The sequence below is a fragment of the Anser anser genome (genome assembly GCF_964211835.1).
Source record: "Anser anser genome assembly, chromosome: 5".
Classification (NCBI taxonomy): Eukaryota; Metazoa; Chordata; class Aves; order Anseriformes; family Anatidae; genus Anser; species Anser anser.
This window is the reverse complement of record NC_139725.1, coordinates 2681504-2703967: the sequence shown is the minus strand read 5'-3', so window position 1 is coordinate 2703967 and position 22464 is coordinate 2681504. Positions and strand designations below refer to the sequence as shown.

The 22464-nt window shown below is 36.6% G+C and overlaps 1 protein-coding gene across 1 annotated transcript; it reads left to right on the top strand.

The window, feature by feature from the left end:
* On the top strand, nucleotides 1-21947 carry CTR9 (CTR9 homolog, Paf1/RNA polymerase II complex component). Its single transcript, XM_083839937.1, has 25 exons — nucleotides 1-160; nucleotides 2027-2125; nucleotides 2630-2869; nucleotides 3340-3457; nucleotides 4327-4416; nucleotides 5723-5871; nucleotides 8448-8555; nucleotides 9005-9112; nucleotides 9228-9464; nucleotides 10229-10318; nucleotides 10416-10544; nucleotides 10648-10831; nucleotides 11867-11955; nucleotides 12200-12385; nucleotides 12562-12649; nucleotides 12904-13052; nucleotides 14994-15110; nucleotides 15299-15444; nucleotides 17290-17361; nucleotides 18508-18643; nucleotides 19076-19222; nucleotides 19622-19779; nucleotides 20048-20144; nucleotides 20469-20581; nucleotides 20840-21947. The coding sequence occupies exons 1-25, from the start codon at nucleotides 116-118 to the stop codon at nucleotides 21246-21248; spliced, it is 3504 nt and encodes a 1167-aa protein (XP_083696063.1). The 5' UTR covers nucleotides 1-115; the 3' UTR covers nucleotides 21249-21947.
* The last annotated feature ends 517 nt before the right edge of the window (nucleotides 21948-22464 follow it).

Genomic DNA, 22464 nt, shown 5'->3' with positions numbered 1-22464 from the left:
CTCTGCCCGAGCACGTCCGGGTCAGTCGGCGGCAGCGAGGGAAGTGCGCGCGCCGCGGCCGTTACGCGCTCGCGGCCGGCTGCTGGGTGGCGGCGGCGGCCTCGTCACTGACACCATGTCGCGGGGCTCTATCGAGATCCCCCTGCGGGACACCGATGAGGCGAGTCGGGGTGGTGTGGCCTGGGGATGGGACGGGGAGGAGCTGCGGCGTGCAGGTGGTTGTCGCCTGTCCGCGGGGCCGGGGGCTGCCCGCGGGGCTCCTCCGTGAGGGAGGGCGGCCCCGGCCCCGCAAAGCCGGTGTGCCGAGCAGCTGGGCGCGGAGGAGCCGAGTCCCCGCTGGGAGCGCTACCTGCCGCTCAGCTCGTGCCTTGCCTGCCTCGGGTCTTCTCCTGGACAGACACCGGTGATCCAGACTGCACCGATTTTTCTGTTGAGGGAGTTTTCACAAAGACACAAGTGGGGCGCTTGGTCCGCTCTGCGATGTTATTTCGGGGTGGATTCACGGATTTGTTTAACTGTACTTAAGGTAATCTGGCACAAGCCGAGGTTAGGCAGATTTGATAGAAGTAGTTGGAAATTCACAGGGTGGTGGAAAGTTTGAGGTTGAAGCACCTCGCAGCAGACATCAACTCAATAGTTTACCTGAATAAGGTGTTGAAACATGTTGTTTATGGATTGAAAAACTCTTTTTGTGAACATATACATTAACTCCTTGTCCTTTCTTTAACAAGTTTCCAGACAATTGCTAATGTGTCCTTAAGTCTCACAAAGGTATTTCTATGGTGTATTCTCTGCAGGTTATATGGGGGATGGGGGAGGAACACTGTTCTGTGACAGAAATAGGTGTCAACATGAATAATTGATCTTGGTAGTGTTCTTCAACTTATGCTTAGAGCCACTTGAGTCCTAAGTTTTGGATTAATCACTAATGGCTGCTATGAAATATAACTTACCTACACAGTAAATAAATATGGAAGTAAAAAAATTGTGATAATACCTATTTTTCATTAATAACAATCTTAGTTTGTTGTTGGTATCGCCCGAGTTAAAAAACATTCAAACTAAAAATAACAGTAGTTGTAGAAAAAAAAATGTGTTGGCACTCTGATTTTGGGTAATCAAAACAGTAAGTCCTGATAAACTGGATGGCTCTAACCCTATTGTAGGAGTAATAGAACCTGCGCTGGTATCATGGGACGAACCTGGGTGCAACAATTGCACTGTTCCCTTACTCTAAAACTAAATAGTAACATAGATGGCTAATATCAAAGGTGATAGTGTGATTGAGTAGCAGGTGAACTAACAGGCAGTCAAATTGCGTTCCTGAGCATCCTTCCTTGAGAATATTTGTTCCTTTTTCCTCGTTTTCCCTATCAGAAGAGTAGATCAACTTGGCAAAATAGTACTTGGAAAATAACGATGTCATAGTGAAAAGCTGTTGACATCATTTGCTTATTAGTGACTATGGTTATTAATGATCAGAAATTTAGTCTGTTATCTGTCATGTTTGCCACTTCAATAAATCTCTTAATTTTTTGAGGCGTAAGGATGTCTTTATGAGAATTGCAGGGTTCTTAGGTACATTTTGGGTATTGATAACTGACTACTTGGAAAGTTTTAACTGTATATTAGATCTTTGTATTATCTGCAGGATTTGTATTACCTGTAAGTTTTTAAAATGGAGCAGTTCTTGAAGGGATGTTTTAACGCAACTTGGTTATCTGATTATTAGCTGAACTGTGAACATTCTGAGCCTGAAGGCTGTGATGAAAGAAGTTGAAGTATCAACTCTATTTTCCCTGACTAGTATCTCGTCAATTGGGCTATCTTTTCTCAGATATTTGTGAGAGGTTATCACTTTTGTATTTTGCAGAATAAAATAAGCCGTCACTTCTTTGTCCACAGTTCTGTTTAAATGGAAAGAATTATTTATGTCTTAAGGGCTGAAATGTCCAGTTTGCTTTGAGCTCAATAATAAATAACATTGTTAATACTTTATGAAAAGAAAATCTCTGTTTCATTCTAGGTTATCGAGCTTGACTTTGATCAATTACCTGAGGGTGATGAAGTTATAAGTATACTGAAACAGGAACACACGCAACTACACATATGGATCGCCTTAGCGGTTAGTATATACGCAAACTGTTTATTCAAATTGTCCAAGAATAATTTCCACTTCTGTACTTTTATGGCCAGGGATAACTGAATTCAGAACTGGAACTTAATTTGTTTGATAACCGATTCTAGACCAGATATTTTTGATTTGTCATATGCATGTTAACATTTTAAGCTTATTTTTTTAATGAAACAATGCTGCTGGAGGCCTGCTTTTTAATTTTTTTCTTAATCCTTAGTTTTACCATTTTGCTTCTTTGATTACGTACTTCATAAAAAGATGGGGGGACTTCATACTGTTGAAGTGTGGTGAAATGTGCAAAAAGATAAAGACATTCAGAGGAAAAACAGTTGATTCTTTATAATAAATAGTTGCAAGAGTTCATCTGTGTTTTAAGGTAAAACTAAGTTGAGATGATGATAGAAAAAAAACCTGGTGATATCAGAATGTCTTCGATTATCCCTATACTTATATGCCTTATGGATCCGTCTGTTAAAACTGTATATGTTATAGCTGGAATACTACAAACAAGGGAAAACAGAAGACTTCGTGAAGCTGTTGGAAGCGGCACGAATAGATGGAAACTTGGACTACAGAGACCATGAAAAAGATCAGATGACATGTCTGGATACTCTGGCAGCATACTATGTACAGCAAGCTCGAAAGGAGAAGAACAAAGATAACAAGAAGGAGCTCATTACACAAGCTACCTTATTATATACGATGGCTGACAAAATCATCATGTATGATCAGGTAAAAACAATCTGTGTAAAAATCCACGTTTGTAATTTTTTTAATCATTCTTTTTACCTGAATTTTTTAGTGTGAATCTAGTGTGAATTCAAAAAACCACTTCTAAAGAAAGCAAGTATTAATTCAGTAAAGAGAAGGTAGAAAATGCTCAGGCTTTTGTTTAAAGATGCATAGTATGTGTACATAAAACTTACAAGTATCTGAAATGTCTTTGATGCTACCAGGAATAATTATTTGTTGCTTGGGACACCTGATAGAACTATATAACTCCTCCTTTGGGGTTTGGAGGTTGGTTGTTACTCTTTTGTCCATGTGTGAACTTCAGTAGGCGATAAAGACCTTTTTTTTTTTTTCTCATTCTGATGCAAGAGAGATCAATTAATCATAGAAAGAGTCCTATTGCATAATCTTTTCCAATCTTCCAATTTTATGAGAATAAATGTAGTGGCCATTTTGTTTTCTTTATCTAGAATCACTTGTTGGGAAGAGCCTGTTTTTGTCTGCTTGAAGGTGATAAGATGGACCAAGCTGATGCACAATTCCATTTTGTGCTTAACCAGTCTCCAAATAATATTCCTGCCCTTCTCGGTATGAGTTTGAGTATTTGACTTGGTCTCTTCAGTTGAGTTTTGGAATGAGTTATGCTTAAGAAGGGGGTATGTATGTAAGTAGAGAGATAAAGAAGGGTATGAAGTATGTGCTCTTGACCAGAAATGTGTGATGGAGATTACTTTAAATGTGGGAAGCATACGCAGATGGAAAAGCTAGGAAAAAGTACAATGTTTGCCAGCATCCTGACACCTTTTAACTTTGTTTTGGGGTTTTTGTTTGGTTTGGTTTGGGTTTGTTTTTTAGCCGTGTTCATGTAGCGATTAAAGCCTTAAGTTCTACAATGTGAAACTTGCCCTCAGAGCACAGTGCAAGCGTGCAGCGTGTTTTTTATCCTGCTGACACTGTAAATACTTCTCCCCCGAACGAAGCTTTTGGAATTTGGAAATTTCACTTGTAATTATGTGGTACAGCATTAAAACCTGTTTGCCTACATCCAGTCCAACTACTTAAATTTTCTTGATGACATCAGTGAAGCTTTATACTTCTAAGATGAGGATACCATGAGTACCAAGGGGTCAGCTGTAAAACTGATTTTTCTCTGTTCACTAATGAATCTAGTCTTAGCAAGCATCTTTCTTCTGGACCAGGAAAGAACTAAGTTTATGCAGAAAACCAGGAAAATGTAAACTTAATGTATTCCTTTGCTTGTTTCGTATGCTTGACATCATCTAAGACAATAAAACAGTTGTAGTTGTCTGAATTTCCTGTTAGTGTTTTAATTGTGTTTATTAGTGTTTAATTCTAACATTTGAAAATTGGTACAACTTCACCAAATCAGAATTGAGCTGGTTTTTAACTGCTTTGTGTATATTTTTGATTTATTTGCAACCGTTGTGTTATAACAGGTAAAGCATGCATTTCTTTCAACAAGAAAGATTATAGAGGAGCCCTTGCCTACTACAAGAAAGCACTGCGTACCAATCCAGGTTGCCCAGGTAAGACAAAAGCTATTTTGTAGTGGAAAGGTCTAACTCAGATCTTCCTAACTGAAGTATCTGATGTTTTTTTGTGTGTTCTGTAGCTGTCCAAAAATCAAAAAATAAACTCCACTAAAAAGAAAAACACACATCCTCATTATCAAAGAGTTGAGAGTTTGTTGACTTGCAGTTCACCTTAATTGTTAGAGAAAGAAATCATGCTGGGGAAAATGCTTTTCTGTTTTTTTCTGATTATTACCTTCTAATTAGCTATTGGAAAATGAGAAGTTGCATGTAAGAGAAGTTAAAATTGTATGGAGTGGGGAGGAAAATGCCGTTCAAGACTATAATAATTTATTTACAATCTCTTGGAATAAAAGTTAAGAAAATTACATCAGTATGTTGGCATTAATAATGAATTGACTTGAAATCTAAAATTCTAGCTGTAGTGCACGCTAAGAGCTCTCCTTGTGTTGTATGGTTTTCTTAATGCAAAAATCTAGGAGACTTGTGTATAATAGCTGTAAAAGCTATGCATTTGAGTTAGAAGTATCAGGATATTTGCAATGGTATCATAAATATTCTAAAGTCTCTTGAGGGATGTGATATGCTTTTTGATAACATATCTGAAAAATAACTTATTACAGAATTGATGTGTATTCTGTAGTCTGGCTTAGCATAAGAACCATTGCTCCCAAAATGGATTTAGAAATGCAGGCTGTACTTTTAAATAGACATCTTTTGCTCATGCCCTGCTCACATACACTCAGATACTGTGTATAAATGTCTCTGTGTTCCTAGTCTGCAAGCATCTTGAAAGAGCAATATGATGTGAAGTTTTCTGTATTAGTTCATCTGTACAGATCGTGGAAATTAGAGGGTGATGTACAGCGTTTTGTTAGCAGTTGAATCGGTTGATGGAGGCAAAACACCTAGCGAACTTGTCTATTCATCTGTGTTTTCTGGAGGCCTGCTGGTCTCAGCTGTACTTGACCTGCCCAAGAAATTTCCAGCCTTTTCATCTGACAATTTTTTTCATGCCTTTGTTATTTCTATTACGTTTCCATAAAAGTAATGTTCTATTTGCTTCCTATCTGAATCTTCTGGAGATGCAAACTGGTCTTCTGGAGTGTATGAGGAAATAAGGTCTTACTAACCTATTAAAATTAATTTTGCTACCAAGTGTGGGAGGCTACCCTTAAAAACAACAAATCATTAAAAGGCTTTATAGGTTTTAAAGAGGTATTAATGTCCAGAATGTGTAAAATAAATCAAGTTTTTGTTGAAATGTTCAGATTCTGAATGGTGTCATCTTGTTTTCTAGCTGAGGTTCGATTAGGTATGGGCCATTGCTTCGTAAAACTGAACAAGTTGGAAAAAGCTCGCTTGGCGTTCAGCAGAGCTCTGGAGCTCAATTCAAAATGCGTAGGGGCTTTGGTTGGACTGGCTGTTCTGGAACTCAATAATAAAGAGGTGGGTCCAACTTAACAAGAAACCATACTTACCTGACTTACCTAAAACAGCAAACTTTTTATCCTTTGAGAGGTGCTCCTTTTTTAAAAACGTGTAATAAAATTTGTGGTTCAGTCATTTTAGCTAGTGTTACTATTGAACGATGGATGATTTGTGCTTAAGGTATAAGCAGCATATGCTGTATAACTTTATTCTGTGGTTAAAAACCTTCAACTCTGTTGCTAATAGAGATGGTAAGTACAGAAAACTAGTTCTATTTTAATTAAAGTAATATAAATCCTTGGTGAGATGTGTGAATGTGCGTCTAGTAAAAAAAAAAAAGTTTTAAAAATCTCTCTTTAATGAGCAACAGTTACAGATCTGTTTAATAGCCAGCCTTACTTAGTCATTTGCAACTCCATGAAGGTTAACTAAACGAGTTTGTACTTAGGATGATCAGAAAGTAACCAAATACTTGGAGACCTCATTTGCAATGGCAGCTGTATTCCAGAGGATCAGGAATTTTTTTGGAAGAGCATTATGCTAGCAAGAAGGTAAAAGATATAGTCTCAGGAGGTTAGTCTTGGGCTTTTAGGGCTTTATGGAATGTGAATGTTCAAACAAGTGTTCAAGTTATATTGAAACTACCTTGGCATGTGTGCTGCATAGTAAACTAAAGAATAGACAACTAATTTTAACCAGTCTGAAATAATGGTAAATTGGTGATCCTACCTCTCTAGATGTTGTATCACTAGAAAAAATATAGCTTAATTGAATTCGGAATATCTGATGGTCAGTCAGATCACATGGATGGTCGTTCCATGTTAAGAAAGTTATTGGGGAGGATAGGACCTCTAAGATTTAAAAAACAAAAAATTTTTTTGCTTAATTGCGTGTTGCTAAATTTTAGTGTTCTTCCAGTATTGCTTTCAGTAGAATACATAAGTATCTAGAAAGGCCTTCTTTTAGTACAGAATATCTGAAAATGACTTGGTTCAGTAAGTCATGGAGAAAAATATTTTAGACCTCCGTAAATAATTTGGGTAAATGTAACCATGAGAGTTTTTCAATAAAACCACAGAGACAACCAAAAATGTTCTAAAATCAGATCATAATAAATAATTCCATGGGTAAGCAACTAATGAAACCTGCTTCCCCCCCCCCCCCCCCCCCCCCCCGAGGTCTTTTAACTCATTTGATTAAAGTCCCCTTGAACTTTGAATAGCTGTAATTAAAAGCTGACCCACTCAGATTTGGTTGTGAGGAATGTATTGTCTGTGTTTTATTTCAAACTGTCTCCGCAACTGCACTGCAAAATTAGTATAACATCAAAGAGTTGACATGGGGGAGGAAGAAAGCTTTCTGTAGGGAAAAAATTCTCTCTAAGATGCAACTGCTAATTGATGTCTCTTCCATGTGTAGGTATTTGCAGTGTTCCCCCCCCACTTAAAGATCTTACCATGTTAAATGAGGGTAGAGGTTACCCTGTATTATTACTGAGGTTTGTCCTCTCTGGTTTTATTTCAAAGTGTGTAGGAGATTTGAGACCTCTGCCCATCTACTAGATGTAGTTGAAATTGGACAGGAAACACAAATTACTGGAAAAGTCAGACATAAATACTGTGATTATAAAACGTCTTTTGCCTTTGAAAGTTAGGCAAGAATAACAGTATTTCTTAACCAGGATATATTGTTGTGATAGTATCAGAAAGATACTGCCATTTTAAAATGAAATTGTGTTTGAGCTGCTGCTCATTGGACTTTATTGTATGTCTCAACTTCGTAAAACATATGTTCTATAAGATAGCTTTCTGCTGATAATAATAGCAAAGTAAAGCACAGATTTTTACATGATTACTAGATGCCATTTTTGGTATCTCTGTTTTGATATCTTTTATATTTCTTTTCAGAAATGCATACAAATTTGAGCTGATGTGCTTGTGATATAAATCTCTTTGCTGTCCCAAATAAGTAGCAACTATTGACCCGTTATGGACGTGAACTTTTAAATGAAATTAGTAGCCATAGAAAGGTTTCTTTAAACAGCAAGATTTCTCTATAAAAGGGTATGTTTTTTATAGTAATGCCTGTAGGTAACCTCTGCCATTTTTCATTGGAACTTAATTTACAGTACTTCTTAATTCAGCATCGGAGTTTCTTGTTTAGAACATGAAAACGTTTTCACTTCTGTTCACATGTAAAATGTTGAAACCTAAAACAAACAGGAGTTAGGGATGTTGAACAGTAGAAGGAAGGCTATCAGAGGTGTTGGAGTGAAATGCCAAAAGACACAAAGGCTGGGTATTTTATTTTTTCTAGAAATTCCTGTTCTGTTCTTTTGTTGTATTAATGGGTTTTGTGTTGTGGTTTTTTGTTGTTGTTTTCTACCCTTCTCTTCCACACCCTATGTGGTGGCTTCATTTTCTGGTCTTCGTGCTTCAGGGAGGAAAGCTGGCAGCTGAATTTACTTTCTTCTGCGAGTCTAACAAGGACTATGTTACAGTTCCTGAAGCAGTGTGCACTAAAGGATAACTTTTAAAATCTTAGTAAGATACAGCTATTGAGATGCTGATGATACTTCTGAATATTTCTTTTAGGCCGATTCCATCAAGAATGGTGTCCAACTTCTCTCTAGGGCTTACACAATTGATCCCAGTAATCCAATGGTGCTGAACCATTTGGCTAATCACTTCTTCTTCAAGAAGGTAAGTAGAAAGTCTGTGGAATTTTAGTCGAATACTTGATAACCTCTGAACAGCAAGGTTTCCAATGTTAGTTTTAATCTCACTTCATCAAGTGAAGTGGTGTGTAATATGGAACTGTTAATATAGATAGGTAAGTGTAAAGTTTTTGACTTATATTTTTTAAATATTATTCTCTTAGGAAAGCCAAGAAAAGTGTACTTATTTCTTAAATCAAGCTCACTTTTGTGTTCTAAAGGGATTTCTTTGTCTCTTTGTTGTTTTTCTTCCCTCTTCTGGGCTTTAAGATATGCTATAGGTATGGAATACAGAAAAGAAAAGAAACCACTAAAACTATCGTTATTTAGTCAGTGCTGTGTCTAAAGCTTTCCTGTATTTACCACCTATCCTTGTTTAAATAATACATCACTTGACAACAAATAAAGTGAAGGCTTTCAAATTTATTTATTTAGGATTACGGTAAAGTACAACATTTGGCCCTTCACGCTTTCCATAATACCGAAGTTGAAGCAATGCAGGCGGAGAGTTGTTACCAGCTGGCTAGGTCTTTTCATGTACAGGTAGGACAGCTTTTAAAAACTCCCTTTGAGATTACACCTAATATTCTGGCTATAAAAGTTCATACAAAGCTTACCTGTGAAAATCCTCCCTGCTCTTTCTTTAATTTTTATTTAGGAAGATTATGATCAAGCTTTCCAGTATTACTATCAGGCCACTCAGTTTGCCTCATCTTCTTTTGTACTTCCGTTTTTTGGATTGGGTCAAATGTACATTTATAGAGGGGATAAGGAGAATGCATCACAATGCTTTGAAAAAGTTTTGAAAGCCTATCCTAACAATTATGAGACTATGAAAATCCTTGGATCTCTTTATGCGGCCTCAGAAGACCAGGAGAAACGGGATATTGCAAAGGTGAGTTCTGCCTTTGCCTGCATCATACTTTTAAATGCAAGAGTAGAACTTGAAAATCAGACTTGAAATCAGAGTCTGTACCTTTAGATGCTCAGGGTTTCTTGACTGTAAATATGGAGTATTCAATACTGGCTGTCACGAGAGATCCTCTTAACTGTGGTGAACCACAGCTTTTGCATAGAACTAGGATTCCTACTGGGCATTGGATAAAACAACTCCAGAAATTTAGGGGAGCTCTGGCCTCACATTTGTATTAGATGCTGTTAAAAGGCAAAATTCTTCCAGTCTGTTAATATTATCTGAAAATGTCAAATTAAGTAGTGATTTCCTGAAGTGTAATAATAGCTAGTGATTTCCTGAAAGCACTGGTCTTAGCTTATCTGAAAGGACGGTGTTACTTTGCTTTTTCGTTTTTTCTTTAATGAAAGACTTTTTTAATCTAATGCTGGGTAAATAAATGCACCTAATATTAGCCATCATATTATAGCTTCTTGTGTTCATATGTGTAATAGTTTGTGCTTCTGTTTCTCTAGAACAGCTTATTTAAAAAAAAAAAAAGAAATAAGGAAGGAAAGTAATGTGAATTTTTTCTTTTTAATTTCCAAGCTTTAGTCAGTTGTGCAGATGTTTAGAATGTTTTATTTTCCAGTGTGGTTCAGTATGGTTTCTAGTATTAAGGTCAATGCCTTTGCTCTTTCTTTGAGGTTTGTTACAACAATTTCTATATCCACAAAGAAGTTTAATTGTTTTCTGCTGTTTCTCAGGGACATCTAAAGAAAGTCACAGAACAATATCCTGATGATGTAGAGGCATGGATTGAGCTAGCCCAAATTCTAGAACAGACTGATATACAGGTATTACAGATGTAATTCACCCTGTTTGTGTCAATGCTTGTTATAGGAGCACATGAAGCTCATTCTCCTGTTTGTCATCCACTCTCTCTTTGTAAAGGGTGCACTGTCAGCTTATGGTACAGCCACACGCATTCTGCAAGAGAAAGTGCAGGCTGATGTCCCACCAGAGATTTTGAATAATGTGGGTGCTCTGCACTTCAGGCTGGGAAACCTAGGAGAAGCAAAGGTATGTAATAATTAAAAGTTTGAACTGAATTTTATGATCACCTGAACTTTTCCTCTAAGAATATACTGGAGTGCTTTATTCTTTTCTTCTTTTTATACTTTAGAAATATTTTTTGGCATCGTTGGATCGTGCAAAAGCAGAAGCTGAACATGATGAGCATTATTACAATGCTATCTCTGTAACAACGTCCTATAACCTTGCCAGACTATATGAGGCGATGTGTGAATTTCATGAAGCGGAAAAGCTGTATAAAAACATTTTAAGAGAACATCCTAATTATGTTGATTGTAAGAAATGTTTGATATTTCAGTTCCACAGTCCTCCTTAAAATACCAGAGATTTTTCCATCCACAGTGTTTTCTTGTCTCCCTGTATCTATCTTTAGTTATTTTCATAGTAGTTTTGGGGCCTTTTTACCTACTTGCTGTTATACCTACTGTTTTTAAGGACTGAATCATCTTTATAGTCCCATCTCCAGGCTTGAGGCTTCTGATTATTGGTAGATCATTACTGTATTCCAAAAATCTAGCAAACTAGCTTGTCTAGACTTGGATGCTTTTTGCTCCCTTGCTGCTCCCCTTCCACCCATACCCAAAAGCCTTAGCACCTCAGCGCTCACGTACAATCAAGGCCATCCACTTGATGTGCCCAGCCTCTGCGACCACACCTACTACTTAGCTCAGTGGAAATAGTGATTCTACCAAAGTGTCTCTGTCATGGACCTTGGTCGTCTTCCAGGGAAGAGTAGCTGTTGAGGGCATTGGTGCAGCTGCTATGGCACATCCTGTTTTTGCTCTTCGCTCTACCTTTCCTCTTGCCCCCAAGTATCTGATCTGTGATACTTCCTGTAAAGGAGAGGAGGTAGCCCTTGCCTAGCAAGCTGCAGCATGCAGTATGCTTCAGAATAATGTTGGTTTTTTTTTTTTGGTGGTGTATCATTGCCCCCTGCGCTTCCCAAAGCTTGCAGAAGTGGGAGAGCTGTTTAATGTGGGGGGAGAGAAATCGTGTAACTGATGTAGCCTGCTTTATCTGAGGTTTATGAATTGTCTTTAACTTGTGAAAACAATTTAAAACATTTAAATTACATTGAAGTGTTAGAAATTTGCAATTTCTTTATCATTGCTGTGGATAGAAGTTCCTCTTTACAGAGTGCATCTCATCCTGAGTAGAATATGAAAGGTGTCTTTATGCTTGCTGTCCTTAGCAGGTCAAGAAAAGATTGCTTTTGAAATTCATGTGTTGCCAGTATTTTGCTTGTTTGAGATGAATTTAACCTGTTTCCTGATTCTGGGCTTGTTTGTTTTATTCCTCTTTATTTTTAGGCTACTTACGCTTGGGAGCTATGGCTAGGGATAAAGGAAACTTTTATGAGGCTTCTGATTGGTTTAAAGAGGCGCTTCAAATAAATCAGGTGTGTAACCCTTTAAGTGTTTGAAGTTAAAACACTTGAAATACCAGGTTTTTCTTTCAATTTTGTTCTTGTGTTGCAATTCTATTTTGTCTGTTCACATAAACTAGGGGAAGGAGAGAGAACTGCTATAGTCTGCTCTTTTATTTATTTATTTAATATGGAATTTAATTTATTTTACACTTGGAAAAGTAACCTTGCAGGGGAAAATGCTGCCTTTGCAATTGACAGTGAGTTTTTAATTCAGGACCATCCGGATGCTTGGTCTCTGATTGGTAATCTTCATTTGGCCAAACAAGAGTGGGGTCCAGGACAGAAGAAATTTGAAAGAATATTGAAGCAGCCTTCCACACAAAATGATACTTATTCCATGCTGGCTCTTGGCAATGTCTGGTTGCAGACTCTACATCAACCCACAAGGGACAGGGAAAAGGTAATGAGCATCTGTCTGCCCTGCGTATGGTTTTACTTATTTTTGTTAGCTGCTAGCTACTCAGAATGCTCTTCTCGTTGCCTATTTGGCATATTACAGCCCATAAAAATACTGGGTAGATTCTTAGATACCTTGTTGTAGAAATGAGTGATCAACTGGGATACTTCTTTCCACAGGAGAAGCGTCATCAAGACCGTGCATTAGCAATCTACAAGCAAGTACTCAGAAATGATCCAAAGAATTTGTATGCTGCTAATGGCATAGGTGAATGTTAGACTAGTTTTCCTTACATCAGAGATGATGATGATATTCTTATGTTTCATGCTTTAATATCTGTAGAATTGTCTTTGCAGGGCCTGCACAGTATTTAATGGAGCGCTTGAAAGAATAGCTTTCATATGGCAGCTATGTCAGTTTTTAATGGGGAGCCTGATTTAGGCAATATTTCGTTTTCTTTGGCAGGAGTACATAGTATGTGAACCTGGAAGCTTACACTGTACATATTACTTTCCCCTTAGGAGCTGTCTTGGCGCATAAAGGATATTTCCGTGAAGCTCGTGATGTTTTTGCACAAGTGAGAGAGGCAACAGCAGATATCAGTGACGTGTGGCTGAATTTGGCACATATCTATGTAGAACAAAAACAGTACATCAGTGCTGTGCAGATGGTAACATCTCTAAATTGAACTACATAATATGTTGGGTTAGATGACTTCTTGATGTTTCTTAGCTGTCCCTGGCAGCTGCTAGTTTTCTGAATAATACTTTAACTACTTATAGGTCTATTTCTAGCGTAATATTGGCTGTCCATTCTAGACTTAAAAACAAACTGCCAAATGTAGATAAGGTTAACAAAGCGTTTCCCCACTTGTACCCTTTTTCCATGTAGCAGAGTTAAAATGTGATTGAGTTAAAATTTTGGTCATGAAATTCGTTTTCAGTCAGAGGTTTCAGTCAGTGTAGTTACTGTGTGTGACTTACTTTCAGTTGTTACTGAAATTAGTAAATGCAATTTGATGCCTTTTTTTTTTTTTAAGACCAACACTTCCTATTCTTATTATTTATGCAATCATTTGCAAGAACGATCAGAGCTGTCTGAAGAGCTGACTGGCATGATTTCTTTTGCCACAATTAAAATCACAGGGTCAGTCATGTTAGAAGGAATCTCTTGAGGTCATCTAGTTCAACCTGCTCAAGCAAACTAACTTCCAAGTATCAATCTGTTCTAAGTTAGTTGATTAAAAAACATACAAGCAAGCTTAAAAAATTATATGTTGGATAGGATAGAAGCTCAGTAAAAACTTGTTTAGTGAGGATTTATTCCACATCGAGGCTCAAAAATACTTAATTCAGAACTATCCTCAAGGTTTTTGTGATGGTTATAAGGAATATAAGATACTGGACCTTTTATACCTGATCAAGAGCTCAGTAGTTACTCTCCTCCAGTGAACTACTGGTAAAAGTCTTTAACACGATGTAATGCATTCTGTTATTTGAGTCAAGTCTGTCTTCTTTAAGACCTTGTCTGTCTTTACTGAAAAAAGCCTAATGAGAAATCTAATTTTAGCAATGCAGTGAACTTTCACCTTTTGATTTGTCAGAAAAATATTATACTGATTTGCCAATATATTTGTGTGAGGCTGTTAGAAGAATCATGTTTGTTCACTGAGGTGTTTTATTGTTCCCTGGTTTCTCCTATGCAGTTGGTACAAGCCCAAGTTTGATATACATGATATTGCACTCAAAGGGAGATAAACTGAATTTAATAGTGTAGCTTGCTGCAGCCACAACAAGTATTCTAGTGAGTTCTCGACCATAAAGTATACAAATCTGGGGCAGACTTAATGCTAAATACAAAATCTTTGACTCTAAATGTGAGTGAAAATTGGATGCTCACAATGCCATGCAACCCCTCTGTAGTGATTTCAGGCATTACAGGGTGATTTCTGTATTTCAGCTGGAAGTAAAGGTCGTTTGTATTTCTTAATATTTTGGAGATTTAGAATCACTTAAAGATGGCTTGAGAAGAGAGTATGGCAAAAAGGCACTTGTTACTGAAAAGGATGAGGTTTCTTAACTGTTGGAACCTTTAATTGAAGGCCCATAAAACACATAGTGACAAGTCGTGTTTTACACTTTAGAGCAGCTGTAGTGTGAAAGAAAATACAGTGTAAAAGAAATAATTAGATATGCCAAGTTATTCAGCTAGGTGGACAGGACTAATTTGATACTGAGTTATCTTAAAGGTGGGGATTTTTTTTGTAACTAATTGCATCAGATATGCCTAATGTAGTAACTCCATATATTTTTATCTATGAACCAAGAAAGCAGATTTCTTTCATACCACATAAAGTAACTGAGAGTGCTCTTAAAAATGAGTCTTGCTGGTGTTTGTTGCAGTAGATGGTATTTGCAAAGCATTTTATTATACTTCAGGACCTACAGAGCCTTCAGGACTGCTGCCAGTTTTCAGATATGCTGCTTTTTTTTTGAAGAAAAAAAAAAAGCACATTAGCAGTAATACTTTCTAGGAAGGGAAACATTTGATGTAGTTAGCTAACCATAATAACTAACCATTGTCACCTCTTAATTTTATTTTTCAATTTCAGTATGAGAACTGCCTCAGGAAGTTCTATAAGCATCAAAACACTGAAGTATTGTTATATTTGGCCCGGGCACTCTTCAAATGTGGGAAATTGCAGGAATGTAAACAAACTTTGTTAAAGGTATGAATATAGAATATCATAGATCATAATAAAATTAGTGTAGATTGCTGCATATTTAGGTCTCTTTAAATTCAGTATCTTGAATTGAAATAGTGGTGCTTATTTTCTCTGTGTACCTCTGTGTACCTTACTTGTATACCTCTGTATCATGTTGTAAAGTATCTTAAAAACACGCTTTTCATTTACAGGCCAGACATGTTGCGCCAAGTGATACAGTCCTTATGTTTAATGTGGCTTTAGTGCTACAAAGACTAGCTACCTCTGTCCTGAAAGATGAAAAAAGCAATCTAAAAGAGGTGCTTAATGCTGTGAAAGAACTGGAGCTAGCCCACAGGTAAAGCTGATTTTTTTACTAATCATTATAATATATTTTAGTTTCCTTACAGTAAAAGTGCAGTGTAGATCTGAAATTATGATTGGAAGAGCAATCATCTCCAGTGAAACACTGTATTGAATTCTAGAGTTTCTAGCAGAAAAATGATTTTGCCTGACAAAAACTGTGTGTTCAGACTTGGCTCCAGAACTATTTTTATTTGGCCAGGTGGCCAATACGTATTTCCCAAGGAGTTTTGTATTATGGTTGAGGCACTTTTTCGTAGAAGAACTTAGTTGAAAATGCATTGAAAAGTGTTCTGCAAATTTAATACATTTTTGGAGGACTTCTTTCAAAATAACCTGTGAAGTTTAAAACTAGATCTCAAAATGAAATCTGTTTATATCATATGAGCCTAGTTAATGAGTAGTAGTCCTTGATAACCGTGTCTTCTCGGTGGCAAGTAAAGCCTAAGCGCGTTAATAAATTAAGAACAGAAGCTGTTTCTGAAACTTGTTTGAAATCTATAGTATTTGGCTTAAAAAAAAAGCTTTATGGGGAGAAAACAACATGGTTAACCGAATAAGGAATTCATTCACAATTTCCTATTGGCAGGCAGATGTTTAGCTATTTCCAGGAAAGCAGAGCTGCTTCACAACAACAGTTATGAAGACAAATGCCAGAACTCTGAACAGTGTTTTCCCCAGCCCCTTCTTCCTTCTCTTTCCCCGACTTCTATTGCTAAGTATGACATCATATCCCTCTGGTCAGTTGGGGCCAGCTCTCCTGGCTGTGTTCCCCTCCCAACTTCTTGTGCACCACCAGTCTCCTTGCTAGCAGGGCAGTGCAAAAAAAAACACAAGAGACAATGTAAGCACTGTTAAGCAACAGCTAAAACATTAGTATGTTATCAATCCTGTGCTGGTCACAAATCCCAAATTTAGGACCACACAAGCTACTAAAATGAAAATTAACTCTATCCCAGCCAAAACCAGTACAGCTTTCAACCTCTTATTCTGCTCCTACGTTATCATTGATGCAGTTGGTACTTGCTTTACGCATTCCTAGCTTTGTTTTTATGTCCAGGATAGATAGTGGCTTTCAGATGTTTATAGTGGCAGGAACTGCGGCCTGAGATTAGTTCTTCATTTTCCTTTGCAACTATAATTTGCTATAGAATTGACCAAAACAGATCTTTGGCACAAAGGTATTCCAATTATTTTATCAACTACAGAAAACTTTTCATATAATCAAGGATTTAGAAATTCTAGTGCTTTACATAATGCAAACAGTGTACATTCAGAAACGAATTCTGTCTTAAATTCAGTTGGAAACTTGTGAGTTCATGTCTTTATATGGTATTCAATTTACTAAAAAAAAATCAAATGTTTGATATATTTAACTTTTGGAGAACACTTTCCGTAAGCTTAAACTTGAGGGTGGAAATACTTCATAGGCTCAAGCCTTTAGAGTTCAACCTAGCATGAAAACGCTTCATTATAAACATGCAAAGAAACTGGCAACCTCAAAAAAGTTGGACTGTCCTTTTTCCTGTAAATGGTTACAAACTCTTCTCAAAGCAGTGATCATCATAGCTTACCTGTCTATTTGAAGGTACGTTATATTCACTAGGGCCTGTGAACTAGATTCAGGGAGGCTGTTTTGGACAGATTTGAGACAAAATAAATTAGCATGTCTTGCATTTGAGATCTCTGAATGTACTTGTTGTATTAAAAGTAGAAAATCGAGGGTTTTGTCTTCTGTTGCATCTTACAGGATTGTAATTCAGGAGCAAATGCTTTGTTTTAAGGCAAAATTGCACTAAACATATAATTAATACTATTTTTGCTTGTCTTTATCGTCTAGGTACTTCAGTTACTTGAGTAAAGTGGGTGATAAGATGAGATTTGACTTGGCACTTGCTGCTACAGAAGCCAGGTAAAAAAAAAAAAAAATCATTCAGGAACTGGGATGAATGTTATCTTTTTTTCAATTTTTTTTTTCTTTCCAGAATAAAACTTTTCCAAAACTTTAGCTATTTCATAGAACGGTAGAAATCTAACTACAGGGTTACTTGCTGTTACTGTTTTTTTCTCTTCCTATCTTTGCTTTCTAATGTTTTTGTGCAGTCTAAAACTCTAAACTTGTGCTCTCCTCTATCAACGAGAGGCTGCAAAACTTCAGCTATTTTAATAGCAGATTTTCCATCAAGGGGAGAGTGGAAAATTTATTTAAAGATCTCTAGCTCTCCCTGTTTTGGCTTTAATGATAATTTAACAGGTTTGATTTCTTGGAAATTTTTTTAAGATAACTTTTGGTGACTAGAGTGGTTCATTTATTAAAACATGAAATACTTATGTTTTGCAATGTCTAGTCTTTAAATTTTATTCAGGGTAATGTGTTTATACACAAGCCTGTTTAAATCAGTTTTCTTTTAAGCCTGTCTGTTTCTTATGTTTTTCATGCAGTTTGCCCTATTTTTACATAGATATACAAATAACTTCTATTGGCAATCATGCACTATATATCTTAAATAGATATTATTAAAGCATTTTGTATGGAGAAGAAAATTTCTATCTTTTAATAGTAAAAGAATTTGTCATTGTAACATAGCTAAGAAATGGTACTGAAAGCACCTTTCATTAATGTTTTACGAGACTGGAACACTTAATGCAACCTTAACTCTTATACAGTTGTGGGGATTTTTTTAGATAAAGTTTGTGACTACCTTTCTGATTAGGTTTGCTAATAAGTTCAGATTAAATGACTTCTTTTTATTAACCATAGTTCTGAAGCTGTCCAAATGGGTTGAAATGATTTCTTTGTGATTTTTATGTATTTGAATTGGCTAAATTTTAAGTGTAAACCAGCAAGTTCCCAAGTTGTGTATTGCATCTTAAAGATAAATTATATTAATATTAAATGTGTTAGTTTACTCAAAAATCTCTACTGGTCTTCTATTGCAGTATTTCAGGTAGCTTATTTTTGTCACAAATAATGTTGTGATGCATACCCTTTATGAAACTGTTACTCCTTTTAGTATGTCTGCCACCTTCCTTTACTTGAAACCTTTGCATGTTATAGGCAATGCTCTGATTTACTGAGTCAAGCCCAGTATCACGTGGCTCGAGCACGTAAGCAGGATGAAGAAGAGAGGGAGCTGCGTGCAAAGCAAGAGCAAGAAAAGGAGCTGCTTCGCCAAAAACTACTTAAAGAACAGGTTTTATTCTGTTACATTTTACTGAATTAAAAAAAAAGTGTTCCTACTGCTCTGTGATGGTGCCTGGTGTTACTGATGAAATATCCAGTTGATATTTTTCTTAGGTATAGTAAATGTTAGCAGAAGATGTTACAGTTAACAGGTGATACTCATTCTTTCCCATTGCCTTAAAAATATTTTTATTTTTATAATGAAATCCGAGTGTTGGCAAACCTTTTGAGGTTATCAAATTTTAGTACTAATGGGACCAATGAGGGAGCACTTGGTACAAAAGTTACTTTGTACTTTTGCCTACTTCAGTACGGGCCTTGTAGAAAACCTTTATGACGTGGAATTTGTAGAAGTCAATATTCCAGTTGCTTGTCAACAAAAACACCTGTGAATATAATAATACAACTATAATAGTAATGGTTAGTTTCGTCTCTGTTTCAGGAAGAGAAGCGCCTAAGAGAGAAAGAAGAACAGAAGAAACTTCTGGAACAAAGAGCTCAATATGTGGAGAAGACCAAGAATATTCTAATGTTCACTGGTGAAGTAGAAGGATCAAAGGAGAAAAAACGTGGTGGTGGTGGAGGCAGGGTAGAACAGATTTTTTTTTTTTACCTCTATTTTTTCTTTAGTAAACATTCTCTCGGTATAGCACAGGGTTTTAATTTCAAGCTGCCTAAGCTCTGCAGTGTGAAACAGCACAGATTTAATGCTCTGATGTAAAAATTGGAAATTAACATTTAAGTTGTGAACTAGGCAGCATTACCAAAATCTGTTCTGTTCAATTTTAAAAATAACAGATTATAATGTGTAAATTTGGAATCAGTTTTTCAGTGATACCAGTCCAGAGATTATAGGAAAGTTGACATGAGGTTTGTGTTTTTGTCTTCAAAAATGTGTTCGGAGAGGTTCTATTTTGACTTGTTGTCTGGTAGCTTTTAACTGGAAGATGAATAGCAAGCTATATTGTGGGGCTTTTATTTATTACAGCGTTCCAAAAAAGGAGCAGGGGAATTTGATGAGTTTGTCAACGATGACAGCGATGAAGATTTGCCAATGTCTAGAAAGAAAAAGAAGAGGAAGGGCAGTGGTAGTGAACAAGATGGGGAAGAAGAAGAGGGAGAGAGAAAGAAGAAAAAGAGGAGGAGGTAACTTGTACTTCCGTGTTAGACTCTCATGAGAAATAGTACAGCTCTAAATATATTCTTATACAGTGCTTCATAACATAAATGAATGTTTGTTAAGCGGTTAGTAGGATTAAGTCTTACGTATTCTTAAACAAAAATTAAAGAGTACTTGTGCAAGAGAAGAATGAGTAACATTTGATCAGCTGAATTTTGAGACTGGAAGTTTTGTATGTGTAAAGTGTTTTTGCAGTGATATACTTTACATCACATAAGTATGATTCTGTTTAAGACCCCAGAAAGCAGATGAGGGAAGTGATGATGAAGAACATGAAAATGGTCCTAGACCTAAAAAACGACGTCCACCCAAAGCAGAGAAAAAGAAGGCTGTAAGTTAAATGCTGAATGGCTTTTTTTCCTAAATATGCACTTGGACTCCAGCACTACTCTATTTGACAGAGACTTATTAATGCTGAAAATTACAACAAAACTTGTAGCAAACTACCTTTTGTCCTCCTTTCCCTATTGCTATAGCTGCTTCAGGGTTGAAAAGAATATTTCGTAAACCTTCTACAATATCTGATAGCAAATGGAAAATTTTGATCAAACTATTTTAGAACATGTTAGAAGCACATCTTAGTTTTTTGAGTGTTTCTGCCACTCTGATTTAACCAGACATGTGAACAAGCAACCCTTTGTTTTTGCCCATGCAGCCCAAACCAGAACGTCTGCCTCCTTCAATGAAAGGAAAGATCAAATCAAAAGCCATAATTTCGTCTAGTGATGATTCTTCTGATGAAGATAAACTTAAAATTGCTGATGATGGGTAAGAAGCTTTATTATCTTCTCAAGCACTGCAGTTTTAGTGTATGCTTTCAAGAGAAATGACAGTATTAATAATAATAAGATAATGAGAAGATAATAAGAAGCCTTTCGTTGTACTTATAACATCACTTTCCATTACAAATTATTCCATTCCCTTTCTCATTTAGATAATGCTAACATTACTCAAATCCTAGCATCTTAATTTATCTTTTTAAGATAAGCATTGCATATTTTAATACTGTTTTTTTTCCCCCTACAGACATGCCAGGAATAGCAACAGTGATTCAGATGATGGGGAACAGCAGCACAGTAAACGAATTGTTTCTGATAGTGATTCTGATAACAGAAACAAGTCCGGTAGCGAGGCAGGTAGTCTGAGGAGATCCAGCGTCCACGCATCTGAGGAAGATTCTGACAGTGACAGATCAGTCAGAAAAAGGAGACGGTCAGATTCAGAGCAGTCTGACAATGAGTCTGTGCAGTCGGGAAGAAGTCGTTCTGGTGGTTCAGAAAATGAATCTCGCCCAGCTTCTCGCAGTGCTGACTCAGACAGAGATTCTGAGAGAGGATCTGACAATGAGGGTTCTGGCAGAGGATCCGGTAACGAATCTGAACCAGAAGGATCTAACAATGAGGGGTCTGAAGGTGGTTCAGATGACAGTGATTAGATCTAAATTACAGACATCTTTTTAAAATGTTCATGTAAATATATTTCAGTTCTAGTGAAAATCCAATTTTTTATATTTGAAAACTGATGGGGAAAAAATGTTTTAGTAAACTGTTGTGAAACCTTCCTGTGATTCTTTCTATTAGCAGCTAATGGATGTTTCTCTAAGTTGGATTATGGTGTATTAAATTCAAACTGCTGTGGATGAGGAACAGAAGCCCTGTACTAAAATCAGCACGCCAAGGATGGAATGCATGTAAAAACTACGGAAAGTTAAATCTCAGTTTAGGTTGTTCCAGTGTAGCTGAAATTGTGTGCTCTGTGTTTATACATGCATAGATAGATCTTAAAAATCCTAACAAATGAAACAAAGAGCTTTGGATATTTATCTCTTTCTCATTCTGATTACAGGTCAGTAGGGAGGTTTTTCATGTTTTCTCTTAAAAAACATATTTGAGAACATATTTGCCATAATGTAACTCCTTATATTTCAAAGAGTTTGATTTTTTTTTTTTGCTTTTGTTTCTGTGGTAAATCAGGTGAAAAAGAAGCAAATATTAAAGGAGTTTTATAAAGTAATGATACAGATGTAGATACAGTATTTAAATTGGCAGGTCAAAAAAATAAATTTTGAGGTATTTCCATATTACTTGACATAGATGAAGATGTCGGTGTCACAATAAAACGTTCCTGCTCATTTGCTTCGAGTGATTTATTTAAAGCCTTAAATGGTAGAAGCAGAAAACCTGAAAATGTTAAATTTGACAAAGCAATGTGTTTTGAGGAAGTAGTCTTTAACTGAGTTTTAGCTTAAATGTATGGCTGTTGGAGTGAACGCATTTCATGCTCTGTTCATTATTGTATTGTAGACTGAAGTGAACCTGATTTCTCTTCAGAGTTGTCTTTTCCTGAAGTTTTGAAAAGTCTTCTGCACCAGTCTGGGGTGGGTGGGGAATTCTGCCTTCATTCATTGGTCATCAAGTTAGGCATTCACTAAGAGAAGATCGTGTATTGCTGTTGTTTTTAAAAGACTTTATAGCCTAAACTATATTCCTTTTGTTTTTTAGAAAGTCCAGATTGTCACTACTGATACCTAACTTCAAGTACTAACTGAAAGTTAAGTTTCCCATGCTGCTATTTCTGGTTTGCTGTGAGCATTAGCTGTTCTCATTGTGTATGTTTTGTCATGTGCTTACGGGCTGATGGTAACCACAGCA